Source organism: Thermobia domestica, chromosome 6 (assembly GCF_964235325.1).
Source record: "Thermobia domestica chromosome 6, izTheDome1.hap1.1, whole genome shotgun sequence".
Classification (NCBI taxonomy): domain Eukaryota; kingdom Metazoa; phylum Arthropoda; class Insecta; order Zygentoma; family Lepismatidae; genus Thermobia; species Thermobia domestica.
The window spans coordinates 117,559,852-117,575,625 of NC_137459.1; the positions used below are offsets into that span (position 1 = coordinate 117,559,852).

The 15,774-nt window shown below is 35.7% G+C and overlaps 1 protein-coding gene across 1 annotated transcript in view; it reads right to left on the minus strand.

Moving 5' to 3' along the window:
- LOC145688166 (N-fatty-acyl-amino acid synthase/hydrolase PM20D1-like) overlaps nt 1–7,210 on the minus strand; it is a 127,078-nt gene extending 119,868 nt beyond the window's left edge. Inside the window, exon 1 of the mRNA XM_081762006.1 lies at nt 7,119–7,210. Coding sequence (XP_081618132.1) covers nt 7,119–7,189 — 71 coding nt within the window. The 5' untranslated portion in view covers nt 7,190–7,210. The remainder of the gene's footprint in view (nt 1–7,118) is intronic.
- Between the last annotated feature and the right edge of the window lie 8,564 nt (nt 7,211–15,774).

Consider the following 15,774-nt stretch of genomic DNA (forward strand, 5'->3'; position numbering starts at 1 on the left):
TATGTTTGTATGAAAATTGAGATTTGGTCTAACGCCTTTTTTAATTCTCAACCACCGCAACGACCGTGCTTTTTGGGTTGGCTACTATTGCAGGAAAAGGAGAATTGCAGGTGGCAATGTACTTTTCCAGTCGTCCATACATTTGCAAGTTTCATAGCTACTTATTCAGGAAATACAGTACACTTTCATAAATCTCATCAGCTTCCCGTGAGTTCTTACTTTATAATATGGCTTCAACTTTTCTCAAATATTAGACCTTTATCGAGAAACAAAATCTTATTCGAACAACTCCTTCCTGAGGAACGTGTCACAGTTTTGATACTAAATGAAACCTTTCTCACCAGATCTTATACATGTCGTTTACCACGATACACTATGTTGCATGCTGAAAGTCCTGTATCTGCACTCCCAGCCAATAGAGAAGTGGCAATTGGAATCTCTCCTCATATCCAGTTTCATCAATATTATTATATAACGATACTTCTTTCGCAATATCTCCTTGCCACTGTCTAATAAAAAAATACGTCATCAAACTGGCTACAATATACATCAGACCCAAACATCTCTACTAACAGAACACTTCGTAATATACATACATACATACATACATACATACATATATATATATATATATATATATATATATATATATATATATATATATATATATATAGGGTGTCCCAAAAGTAATGGTAAAATATGAAACCACAGACTCCTGGCACGAAAACAAGAAAAATGTTTATATGACATATAGTTCGGTAATGGATAGGGCGGAGCTAGACAGCTTCGTATGTGGAGGGAAAGAAGCTTCACACCCGGCAGCGGAATAATGATAGAAGCTAGGAAGGAGGTTCAGAAACATATCAGAATCATATAGGTTTGACATGCTGAACGCATGTTACATAAATGCGCCAGAAATTCTCCATAGGTCATTTAGGGATTCACCAAATGACTGTACGACAGGTGTAATAAATCAGTGCAGTAAAGATGGAAACCATACAGAAGAAATTTGTTATCCATGGCACGATTGCACGCACATCTACAATGGGAGTCAAAGCAAAGATCACTTAGCATGATTGCAAAATCTCATGGAGTGATGGAAAGTGGTATACCAGATAAAAACGTATAGAGAGAGGGTAGAAATAAGAACAAGTGTAACTAGTCGTGTCATGTAGGGCCTAACGAAATAATAGGCAGAATCCATAACGACGTACTGTATTTGTAACGTGGTATCTTACACAAAATATCACCACAAACTACTAGACCACACGTGCTAACAATAAACGTACCTAGAGAAAATGTTCTAAGTACTGTCCTCCCACATCTATACAAACGTGCTAATCGTGAGTTTCGAATGCATTCCATCACTCCCGGTGTGTTGCGTAAATGTTCACACGCATCTTCAATGTGGTTTTGTAAATCGTCAAGTTCTATTCCCTAAGTGTGTGAACTTCCTTTCCCTCCACGTTCGAAGCTGTCTAGCTCCGCCCCTGTCTATTTTCAGATAATATGACTTACAAAGTTTTTTCTTGTTTTGGTGATAGGAATCTGTGGTTTCATTTTCACCATTACTTTTGGGACACCCTATATATATATATATATATATATATATATATATATATATATTTATACACGCACACACATATTATATATATATATATACATATATATATAGGGTGTTTCCAAACAACACGGACAACGTTTGTAAAGTGATTCCTGACACCAAAATAAGACGAAAAGTATAGACCAACCTGGGTGCACAAATGCTTCCTTTCGGAGATATAGACTGCCGAAAACGTGAAAAAAATTAATCGGGTCAAGTACTAACGTAGTCGGGTCAAGACTTTACTAAGGAACTAATATGTGCTCTATCCAAAATTGCATGCTTCAGAATCCTGCAGTACTTCCGCAACAGTTTTTATAGAGGTAGTTAGTGAGTACTTCAGATTATATGCCCGTAACCAAACTACCTATACAAAAATTGTTGCATGAGCACCTTAGGATTCTGAAACATGTATTTTTAGACAGAGCACATATTAGTTCCTATTAAAGCCTTGACCCGCCTACGGTAGGTCCCATAGTTTTGGAGCTATGGACCTTTAAAGTTAATTTTTTCCATGTTTTCGGCAGCCTATAACTCCGAAAGGAAGCAGTGCACCCAGGTTGGTGTATACTTTTCGTCTTCGTTTGGTATCAGGAATCACCTCCCAAACGTTGTCGGTGTTGTTTTGAAACACCCTGTATATATATATATATATATATATATATATATATATATATATATATATATAAGACGTACATTATCATGGCTAATTTCAGTATGCATGGCTTCACCAATGGTGAGAGGACAAATTTTATTAACTTCATTATGACCAAAGCTACCAGAGTCATTCTTGATGTTCCACAAGCAACCCGTCCCATTTCCAACACGAAACCTGACATAGTCGACAACTCCGCAAATCTCGTCTCGCAATGCACGCTACATATTCGCGATCTTCTGAGAAGTGACCATGCTCGAAATAAACTCAACTATAACCATATACTGCCATCAATCATAGTTTATCTACATCATTCCGCTTTAAGCGTCCGTCACGATAAGGCCAACTGGGATAAATATCGCACACACATTTCTCACCTCACAGATCATCATCTTCTTGAACCCAATACAGGTGAAAAATTTATCTGTTGTCGTTGACACTATTACCTCAGCTATTCAACAGGCCAGTCCATATTTGAGGTATATATTCCAACTACCAAATATCTTCCATATCAGCCTAAACTTCCGCCGCAATACCTCATCCTCACTCCGTTGTTCACACTAACTCTATCCAGTTATCTTCGCACTCGCAACCCAGAAGCACTTCGTCATCACCATCAACTACAACGCATAACTCACAATTACATTAAAGATTATATGCCATGTTGTTGGATGAAGATATGCAATAATGTATCCGAGACTTCTCATTTTACCAAATTTTGGACCCGTTTCAATCCATTATGTTAAAAATTTACTACCACACTGTATCTGATTTTCCTAGGCGACACGCCCGTTCCCACAGGTAGTGATAAAGCAAACGCATTAACAGATCACCTGCAAGAGATTTTCATATCATCATCCGGCAACGCTCCGCACGCTGCAGATAGGATTAACATATCACCGCACCTTCAACCGAACGTTGGCCATATACGACCGCCAGACACAGTCATGTCTGATCCTATTACTGTTCACAAAATCTCTCAGATTTTCCACAATAAACGCAATACTGCACCTGGTCTAGATAATGTAACATACTAACACATCAAAGAATACCCTGCCTTGGTATTGCTGCTCCTCGCTAATATTTATGCCTTCATCTTATGCACCGGCTTCTTTCTTTTACCATGGAAAATCTGTAAGACCCTCATGTTTCTCAAACCAAATAAACCACCTTAGAACGTTTCATCATATTGACCTATCTAGCTCACTTCCACTTTCAGTAAAATATTGGAGCGCAGGTTAAGCGACTCCATCTTTACTTCAACGACCGCAGCTTAACCCGTTTTATCCCCGTGATGCCATATGGCAACGGAAAACAACGTTCAGAAAATTAACCCTAAATATCTGTCCATTTGCCTTGCTCATTTACTAGTAAAATCTAATTACTTTACTAGTAAATGAACAAGGTAACAAATGAAAAACGTTATTTTTTATGTTTTTGTGGTGTTAGAAAACTATGTAAACACAATTCACGAAAAAAAAAATAATTCGGGATAATAAGGGTTAATACTCATCACACAAGCAGGTTTTAGGCCACCATTTGCTATCAATGATCAACCTTCCAAGATTCACAGCCCTTATTACTCAACACTAAAATTCTGTATAACCATCATGTTTAGTTCTATTTAACTTAGAGAAAGCACTTGATAAAGTCGGGCACCATGGGCTCACATACAAACGTTTTTAATTTCGGCTCCCCATATGCTGTATCCGCCTCATTTGCAACTTCATTATAAACCATTTGGCCTACATATCCATTTGTGACTGTTTATCGTACCCAATCTTTCTGTTTTCTAGAGTGCCACAAGGGTATGCTTTATCCCCTCCACTCTACATTCTGTACACAGCTGACATGTCCAGACTGCCTGATAACATCCATCTTTTCCAATATGCCGATTACACTGTTTTCCTTGAACTCTGAACCTCCATTCAGCAGATCAATACTGTTCTCCAGCTTGCTATAGATCGATTCTGTACATGGTGTACCATGCTAATGACTTACCATTAACGTAGCAAAAAGACAGACCACAGTATTCTTACTACCACGACAAACTTCCAGAGTTCATAGAAATCTACGTCACTTATCTCTACATGTTGACCACGTGCCAGAAATACAGTAACATATCTGGAAATTACTTTTGATCGCCATCTTACTTAGTCGCAAAACCCGAAAATAGTCACAACTAAACTTTATAATTACATCAATCTGTTGAAATGCCTTGCTGGTACTACCTTGGGTCTCAAGCCATACACAATCCGTAACACCTGCAAAATTTTCCTTCGACCTATTTTAACATATGGTTTCATTGCCTGGATAGCAGCCCGACCTCAGTAATATCACAAACTCTTCATTCTTGAACGTTATGTATTACGTACAGCTTATTGCATTAAACTCCCTAGCCTTACGCAGGAACTGTACTGCCATATTACCTTTCCAACCCTGAAATCTCACCTTGAAATACTGCGACAAACATTCATCACCAGACGCTTTCAAACTCGGCACCCATTACTCCAAGATACAACGCATCATTTAGCACTTCATCCTACGCTTTACACTTACTATTATCCACCGCTTTCTCTATTGTTTACATTGTACCACTACACGCTACAACCACCATGCGTAACGAATTCTGTTCGTCTTCATCCAGTAAATAAAACTCGCCGACTATATTCTTTCTATTTTTGTAGTGCATACCCGCGTATTACTACGTACAATCTTTTCAATGTGTTAATTAATTACAAATCGAAAACGTCTCAGAAAATACTAACGATATACTATTTTCTCAACATTTGGGATGGGAGACTCGGGTTTGATTCCCAGCAGGTGGTTCGGATCCTACGTCAAGATGTAGGTCTAAGTTTCATGTGTTCTTGGTGCTGGAAGGGACGCTAAACTCAAATCTAATTCACTATTTTCCAGTTGGATAATTACACACACACAAATGAAAAACAGTGGCATTAAGAAGGAAACCAAATCTTCTATTATTATAATACCAAATGCACAAATAATTTTTTTGTAATGTCATGACTTGAGTTAGACTTACAAACGTTGCATTTTAGGAAGGAAATAACCGAAGATTTTCTCAGTTTTCTTCCTGCATGTTGTTTCGTTTGTAAAAATGGTATACTTTCACTAATTGTAGTGCTTGCACCACACTTAAGATGCAAGTGCTCGAAAGAAATCGGAATTTTGAAATATTTTTTTCTGTGGCTTTTTTTTTCTGAAATTTTGAGCTCTTCAAAATATTTCAAGTTTAGTGGAGAGATAACAGCATGTTCCACATTGGTTATCGATTATAAGAAAAAAAATAATTTCTCTATTCTGAAGATAAAATCCAGGAGAAATTAAAGAATAAAAGAAAATCGGTTATTTGTTAGAATAGAGAAAGAGCAAATCGGTGGACGCACTCTGGTTTCAACGAATTGCTTATGAAGGTATTAGATTGACATTCAACGACAAAAATGTTTGACTAAAACGTTTTATATTGCTAGTAATAAATGTTTTGAAAATTTAAGATATTTTCCTGGAACAAAATTATCAATTAAAATTTATGAATAAACTAAGACTATTATAAGATCGGAAATCCTACTTCAATAACTATCTTTACTTGTCCCTTCCCGCAAAACCCGGAATATCCACCTATTCAATCTTGCCCGCCCCAGGCTGGCAATTATACAGAGGTCTCTTTTTGACGGAACACCGAACTATTATAATCATCTAACAACTGAGGTGGACATTCTTTTGAGCTACCCGGTGTTTGACGAAGTAACTAAATACGTGTTGGAAGATTGCACTCTTTGTGGACACTGCTGTTCTTTTTATTGCTGTTGATAGTTTATTTCTATTTTTTCTTTTTTTACTTGCTTTTTTTGACATTTCCAGTGTAAAATGGCAAAATTATGCTGTATTTGGAAATTCGTTCAAGAAATAAATTTAAAAAAATAAATAACATCTTTTGAAGTGTCGGGGAAGAGAACGTTTACAACGATATCCACCAATTTCTTATTTCAAGAGTTTTGACTCGATATAACAGTAAAAAAGAAGAAATTCTGTGAATAATGATGTTAAACTTACACCATATCCAAATTAGTCGAATATAGCTTTCTTGTAAAGTGAAGTCTCTGAAGCGCAACTGATTATGTTTCTCTATATGACTTATGTGGTTTATCGTTAGTTGTCAAATTTAAAAGTACGACACGAAGATTAAAATCACACATATATTATGCATGATCTTCAATGTATCCTAGCCTATTGTTAACCTGACATCAAACGGTAATATATATATATATATATATATATATATATATATATATATATATATATATATATATATATATATATATATATATTGGTATAAATATGAATAATGCATTCCCACAAAAATGAAAAATTATGTTAAAATTTCAATACATACTTCTTTTTTATAATTTTCTTCTTTTATTCAATAATAGACAGTATGACTTCCGATTTAGTTGCTTTTTGCGTTATGTTCGTTATACGTAAGATTACGTTACATATCAGCCTGCAAAGCTTTAAAAGTAAAGTTTTACATCGGTGACAGAATGTTCTAGAACATTAACTATGTAGTACATCGCGAAGGTGCATATCTTTATTATTTAAAATGTCAGGATCACGATTTTTACTCCTCTTTAAGATTTACTTTACTTCGAAATACTATTTTCCACAATTCCTTCTCTTTCTTTTGTTTATTTCCACTTTGTAATTGAAACAAACCATAAACTCACAATTAGATTGATAGATCCACCCAACTCCTTCCCCTGACGACGCCCGTGACTGGTGAAATAAAATTAAAAGTTTAATTATATTGGCAAAAGATCATAAATAAATGATGTAACATACTTGCGAACATATGTCCTTGGTGGATTTTCCGATTTTACAGTAAAGCATCGTAACACAGAGCAAGACGACATACTGCTGCTGAACACTGAGTTATCATGATTTTCACTGTTTATTGCTTGGCAAAGCGGATATACTTAAGTGTGATTCGGTTGCGCAAACACCCAAAGTTAACCTCGGACGAAAATAGTGCGATCTCTTACTATTTCTCTGTAGTTTAATACGAAATTTATTGAACGCATTAGAAAAAAAAGAAACTTCAAATTATTGTTAGTAAAAAAAAAAACTTTTACTTTCCAACCTTGAAAGTAATAATTTCAGGACAGACAAAATACTTTGATTCTTATTTTTAAAAAAAAAGAAAAGAAAAGAAAAGAAAAGGTATGTTTAAGAGCAAATAAAATCAAGTATCTATACATTAGATCGCATACAATATTATCAGATGATTTTTGTATAAAGTTTCATACTTATCAATAGTATTGATGAAAATACCTATACTCTATAGCAATTCTCATGTGAAACACTATCTTACAGAAAAGTAAACGAACACGGACGGGTACTTCTCACAGCGATATATATATATATATATATATATATATATATATATATATATATATATATATATATATATATATATATATATATATATATATATATATATATACAGTGAAACCTCTCTAAAGCGGACAGCCGCGGGGAATCAAAAATTGTCCGCTATAGAGAGGTGTCCGCCTTCAAGAGGTTTCAGTATTTTTTATGTAAATTAGTGAACAAGATAATATATTTAATACAATTAAAAAAATTGCATGAATCACGTATTTACGAATATTACATGCATTATTCTCTGTCATCCAATACTCTATGTTCGAGGCACGACATGGAAATAACATATTATAGTTCTCTGCACTTTACACTTATCAGTACTTCCTTCGTTTTCAGTATGGCGCTTTAATTTGTGGGATGATTGGAGTCCTGAAGTGTTCTTTCTGAGACAATATACATACCTGAGGGAAAAAAGTACTAAACTTGTATTCTGGTTAGTTAGAGACTCCAACGAGACAGAAGCATAATGTGTCATCCCTAACGGCGGGCAGTTGTCAACCACTTTTGTGTCTAAAACAGCTTGGGTGTGAGTGGGATGCAAGCAAAGGACATAAGAATGTTGTTAAACAGAGACGCTTCGTCTGGGTTGCTGAGCAGACAGTTGAGGGGGCAAAATGTTGTCACAATGCTTCCTTGGTGATACATGTGTGAATTGCTAAAAATGCATTTTTACTACACTTTTCAAATTATTTCTAGAGAAAGTGTCCGTAATACAGAGGTAAATAATACCTATAAAAGACAGAAAAGACTGTCCGTGTCCGTACTAGAGAGTGTCCGCTTTAGAGAGGTTTGTCAATATGCTTTTTCCTATTCCAGTGTTTGGGGAATACAAAATATGTCCTTTAAGGGAGGTGTCCGCTTTATAGAGGTGTCCGTTAGTAGAGGTTTCACTGTATATATATATATATATATATATATATATATATATATATATAAGTTTCGCGTGTAAAAAAATGAAGCTGAAAGGCACCGAGTGGAATAACAGTAATAATAATAATAATAATAATAATAATAATAATAATAATAATAATAATAGATCGAACTCTCTTGCGCGGCTATATGATTAAAATGAGTGCCTTCAGTGAGAGGACTCAAGTTCGATAAACTCATGAGGTTTGGATCGCACGATAAGCTGTAAGTTTACGTTACTGAAAATGGACGTAAACTCCAAACCAACAAATTTATGTGTACAGAAACCACTTGAATTTGATTGAGTGAGGTAAGGTGACGAATTAATTTTAAATATACTTTCTTTAAATTAAAAAAAATGCGTGACTATATGGCTTGCATACGCCCCTTCTGCATAGAAGAAACCGGTTTAATTCCCAGTGGAAGCTGATATGTTCAGGATCTCACGATAAACTCGAGGCACCACTGCTGGAAATGGACGTTAAATTTAAAATTACACAATCTAGAAACTAGGAATATTAAAAATGTAAACACAAAAAGAAAGGAAAAAGACTTCCAAATTCAATTACATGGTCACAAAATTCTGGATTCATGGAATTGTCCTTATAACATGATAACATAATGATGATTAAAGCACATAATATGATAACATTACCTTCAGTTTCAACACAATTACTGAACACTCAACATGTGAAATTAAAATGTTAGGTAACATTTTTTACAATTCACTTTTCACAACACAATTATGTAATAATGTTAGCTTTTAATTTTTAATGTTAAACATCAGCACTCCTACAATTGGAAGGTGACACGTTATCTATTTCTTCTGTTTTCTCTTTTATTATTGTGCCAAATACTGTAGCATGCTGTGTAAGTGTCAAATAAAACAGACATTCATGTCTTCTAGAATTTATGGATGTTACATCACTGATAAGGAACCAAAAGAATTTTGTTTAAAAATCTAATATTAAGTACAAAATAAACTCAACAGAGTAAAGACAATAAAGAGGATCACGCAAAACTTTTATATATGGAATAGAGATAGCCATCTTATCCGTTAAGAAGTTAACGAACTCGGGCAGAATAATTTTATCTATGGTAAAAAAAAAGAGAATTCAAAATTCTACATACATGTATGGGATATAGATAACTACCGTTGATGTCGTCGTTACCCGTTAATATGTTAGCAGATTAACTCTATTAAAGAACTCGGCGGAAATAATTCTTCTAGCAATCAATCAATTGCAATCCACAGAATTCAAAATTTACCTTAGGCTACATGTATGGGATGTTGTTTATAAGCAACCACATTTAAAGTGACCGTTATCCGTTAAGACACTAGGGGACTGACTCCATTAACAACTCAGCCGAGATAATTGCTCTCGTTACCTATTGCAGAAAAAGAAAAATAAATAAATAAATAAAATTCAAAAATTCCATTCCATGTATGTTGTGTGTGACATAGATAAGCCACAGCTAAAGTCACCGTTTTCCATTAAGGTGTTAACGGATTCACTCCATTAACATAATTCGGCGAGAAAATTGCTTTAGCTATTTATTTTTTTTTTAAAAAAAAATAAAAAAACTTTGTTTGCATGTGCTGGATGTGATTTAGGAGATAGTTATGAGTTGGTATGAGCTTTGAATATGACATGAGTTAGTTATAATTTTTGGTAATATAGGCAGAAAATACAGAATGGTAAGATTTCCCGCAGATATTAAAACAGAACTTGACAACAAATATTACAGAAACGTAGCAGTTTGCAGCGAGAACTCCCGTTCCCGCCGGAAGATCTCTGCACACCTTGAAAGATTGAGATAATCCAACTACTAACTTCACATCGAGATCCTGTACTGACCACCTTCCACCTTGGCGTTGAAAGACGCCCCGAGATAAATAATTTTCCTCTTGTGCCACTTAACGAATGGAATACTCCGAAGTCAATTTTCTGCAGCCTGGAAAGAGGTCTGCATAATAATTATCCCGAGGCCAGGGAAACCAAGATCCAATCCAACCAGCAACAGGTCGATCAATCTCCTGACACACCTGAGCAAGGTTGTAGAATGCGTCGTCCAGACCCGGTAGGATCTTGCGTTTCTCCTCTCCTATATTACGTCTACAAGGCAGATCTCCCCATCACCCTAACTCCATAGTCACCACCTCCACGGATGACACAGTCATATTCGCTCCACATAATAACCATCGATACGCAATTGTGTACCTCAGGCGCCATCTCTCCCTACTCGAAGAATGGACAACTTTTTGGAAGATAAAAATCAACGCCAATAAGGCGGCTTTAGGACTTTACGAGGAACACAAAGATCGTCCCTTGCAATTCAATATACACGGTATAAGTCTCCAACGACAAGAAGAAGCAAATACCTCGGCATACGGCTAGACCGCCGCTTCACCCTAGCTACCCATCTAAGAATGTCGCCAAACAGCAACACGGCGCTTCAGAGCCTTGATTCCAGTCCTACTGCTCCCATTTCACCCATGAGACCTGAAGACACATCTACCAGATGTGTATACGACCAGTGCTAAGCTGGTTTGTCACTTTACAAGAATCTTTGGCTGTCATTAAAAGATCTTGTAACCCGATTTTTCTATTCACTGTATACACATTACAACTTTCTGAAAGCAAGAAAAAATATCTCCACTTATGCAGCATTGCACTCTAGTGGACAAATAGTAAACCTCCTCATTAAAAACGTGTATTTTGACGCGCTTCACTTCTCCTTCCAAAAGAATCCGTTATTTCGAAGGCGGTGAAACTGTTTTTTCTTTATGTCAGCGGAAGGGCGATAGCAGGTAGCAAGCAAGACGACCCAGAAAGTTGCACACGGCTTGATTCTTTGCAAGATGAAAAAAATGTTTTATGTCCCTTTCAATACTATGTTTACATGGAGAAATGTTGTAGAATTACAAGATTTTTTTTTATGACAGCTACAAGATTCTTGTAAAGTGACAACCCATTTAATGTACGCTCATCCAGCTCGGCAGCATGCAGCACTTGCACATCTGTGACCGTTAAAAGTTGTTCCGAACAAGGGAGCGTGGGATATAACTGATCCTCGATCGACATATCGATCATTCAGCTCCATGAAGATCTGCAACTCCCACTGCTCAAGGACATATGAACACAATAAACGGCCAAATTCTGGAGAGACGTTCAACAGTCACCTCATCTTCACCAGATTGGAACACTCCACTTTCACCGGAAGGTCTACAGAATACCATGCCCAGATCGGTTAAACTAATATGAAATAGAGGAGCTGAAACAGTTGCAGCCTTCAAGAAACAAAATACGTTTAAATCAGCCTCATAACAATGGAAAACATGGGTTTAAGCCTGAAGCTTCTTCCAACACAAAAACCGCCATGAGTTGCCAGTTGTCACTGATCCCTTGTCTATAGTATCACAGAATTTGCTTTAAAAATATTTAAGTGGTTGTCAAAAAACCTAAAAGGACTAATTTTAGTTCAATTGTCCATATTTAATAGTGTGTGTAGTATGGACATTCGTTATGGATAAAATGAACAAGTGCCTCTCATTAGTAATTTATTATTATTCATGAGAAACTAAGAACAAAACTTAACAATACATGAAATAGCTAAATACTTAACATATAACGAACCATGAAATAATACTACAGTATACATTAAAGCATTAAAAACACAATATACACTAGGCAGAACGAATAAAACGAGACGAATGCTTGTACTTCAGGTTTTTCAAGCAAATATTGCAAAGTTTATGAATAAAAATTGGAGCAAATAGCCTACTTTTGTTAAACCGGAAGTGAAGCAGTTGATTTTACTTGGAAGCATATGCTACAACTATGAAATGAACAAAATGAAGCAAGTGCTCCAAACGAGAAGCAAATGCTTGCAAAATTTGAAGGTTTTGCTGTTAGTAATATCACATATGGGAGCAATGACACAAGCACTTAATTAAATCGCGTTATACGCTATAGAGTGCGTGTGAACGCTGAAGAAAAGGATCACAGGAGTGCTAGTAGAAGGGTTGACATCTCTTTATACTAACTTGTACAACATCATCTCTCATGGACATAGTTTTATTTTTCTATTTCCTGTTCTGTTTATGCTGGTTTTCTTTTTAGTCTGATCTTCATATTACTTTTCTTCACCATTGTTGAGTTGTAATTACATTCCCGAATATTTCTTGCGGCTTCTTTCTTCTTGTTTATTGAATAGCTGTAACTTTTCTAAATACTCTGGGTATATTTTGAGCTTTGTTGCTAAAAATATCATTACATCGTTGTCCCATTCTGATTTTCTTCCACGATCACGATTCCGATTCCTAGCGTGTGAGGCACCAACATCAGCTGTGCAAGCTGATTTTGCATGAGTAGAGTTGCAAAAAAGGTTGATATTTTTGTAATGAAAGTTTTTCTTCATAAAAGTCGGATTTTTAAAAATAAAACATGATATTTCTTTCTTTTTTCACTTTTTATAATTTTCCTGTCTAAGCAGCACTTTTGTTTCCCTGTAGTGAATTCTACAATTAAGAAAGTGCGTTTACATTAATTATCCGGTACTTATGAGTTCCGTATCCAGACTAGAGTTAACTATCTTGATTGGTTTCGAATTGACATTGCGTTTATTGCCAGTAAGTGTAAGTTATGCAACCCACCATATCGAAAGTGCCGTTTTGATAGCATAACTGTCTTGTCAAGTACATGGAAATTCTATATATTGATAAAAGTGTTTCACTGGTTGCCCAAATTCAATCTGGTAGGCAAGAAAAGTACCAGAAACCAAGAAATAGAAAAACTTTTTGGTATAATCTGTTGCTTACGCCTCGTAGTCCGTCGGGAACACTTTTTATCCTGGCGTTCAGAAAGTTTGGATTACAAAATTAAAGTCATAAACGGATAATCTTGGGTGCACTTTTCTTTTCTATCAAATGATTGATTTTCTTTGAGTTTTGGATGTTTTCAGGATTTTCTCTTCAGAATGCAAGCATTAACCCTTGAAAGGCCAAGTGGGGTATCATAGGTTCCCCACCGGCTGATTTCTCCTCGTTCATTCTAACTTATCTGTAGAAAAACATCATCTATGTATGTGTCGCTTTCTAGACAACTGGTATTAAGAGATTATGCTTAGTTCCCGCTGGGCCATTTAATGACGAAATAATATTTTACATTAATGGGAGACCTTAGGTCTCCCGCTCTTCACATATACACTATCAAAATTTTTCATTCTTAATATGAAAGAGCTGAGAATCCAAGGTCCCCCAATAATTTGAACTTAATTTTTAAACTTCCCGTACGAGTTCTTTGCCTTTAAATTAAATCTGTTTCAATTTATTTTTATAAAATAATAATGCCAGATGTTCTTAAATTTCTGCTGAAGCAAATATTGTTCTGTTTTTTTTTTATGCGTTCAAATCTCGCACCCGCAATTTTTTAATACTTTTTATAATTATTGCTTTGATGTGTAATGATGTGCTTGGTGATGTATGTAATGAGACAATTGATGGTGTCTCATTCATTCAAGGTACGGTACATTGGAGATTCCACTATGTTATGAACCAGTTCTACAATTATCGCACAAAAATGGATACCGAGACAACTAAGCGCTATTCTGAAGACGATGAAAATCCTGAACATTTTGGCTATTACACTGATGATTCTAATTTTGTCCCTAATGTGTGATAATGAAGAGTGTATTGAAGAGTCTATGTCTGGAGAAAGTGATACACATTCTGGAAGTGATTTTGAGGATTTTGAATTTGAATAAGAATGTTCAAATGATCATTTTGTTCCACCACCATCAAGTAAGAAATTGGATCAGAACTCTCAAAGATATAAATGACGCCATCACAATGTTGTAAACCAAGCTTCAGGTTTGACTGCATACAGTAAAAATGTTAATACGAAGTCCAGTTGTTTCCATTTATATATTTTAAACCATACTGTTCATATAGTTCGCAAAAGAAACGAACAGAGAGGAATTGTTGATGTATAACGGGTACAACAAAGACATAAAAATGAAACTAAAGAATGGAATCCTGTAAACGCAGTCAAAATTAGAGCTTGGATAACTTTAATTTAAGCAATTGGATCTGCCCACAAAATATTCGTATATGATTTGTAATCTTCAAGTAGAGAGTTCTGAATGTAGTTTTTTTCCCCTTACCGCAGTTATGCCCAGGTGCCGGTTCAAACAAGAAGTAAGTTTCATTTGTTTCGATGAAAAAGCATCCGCGCTCAAAGAACAGACACAACAGGTGACAAATTGTAGGCCACAGGGAAAATATTTGACTTGTTTAAAAATGTGTGTGTTAAAGCTTACAGTCTGAGTGAATACGTTACTGCAGATGAAAGATGGCAACGTACAGGGGGCAAATTTCCAATTTCGTATTTGGATGAAATCCAAGCATGGCATGAAAATCTGGGTATTGGTGGACTCACCAGCGGCAATATTTGTAAGCTGAAAACACACACAGGCAAACAAAGAGGAAGTCGATAAATTGGTCAAGGCAAGTGAGTAGTGCTAAATCTGATAGAGCCCGTATTTGTAACTGGAAGGGGAATAACTGCCGATAAGTACTTCACGTTCTGTGAGCTAGCTGAAGAATTGTTTGAAAGAAATCTATGTAATGAAATGAAATCTTTACGTCCCACGATTATGCCGGCTAGGCTAAAGGAGATAGTGATGATGAGAAATGAGAGAAATGAAGAAAGTGGATGAAATTAGAAAACCCACTCGCACTGTGTTTGTCCTTCACAAATTTGAGTCCAGTGGATGTAAAACGGAAAAATGCACTCAAATTTAAAATATCCAAACCAAGGAAAAACATAGGTAAAATCTAGTTAATTTTTTAAACAACATTTGCTCATTTGAAAGCTGAGCGTTTCCACCCTGCTAGCAATTATAATTTCTGCCAGGCACCAGTACACGGTTGTAGCTGGAATGTCACGTTCTGTGATTGCAAGTGTATTTTTGTTTAGTCAAGTACATTGCAAGTTTTATTATCCCTTGTATATAATCCAAAATGGTCCATTGTTGTGTTTCTTGGTGTAAAAGAACCAAGAGAGAGAACGAAAACGTATCATTTCATGAATTCCTATGCGATATAAATTTAAGCAACAAACGGTTTAGTTTGAAGCTATTTCGC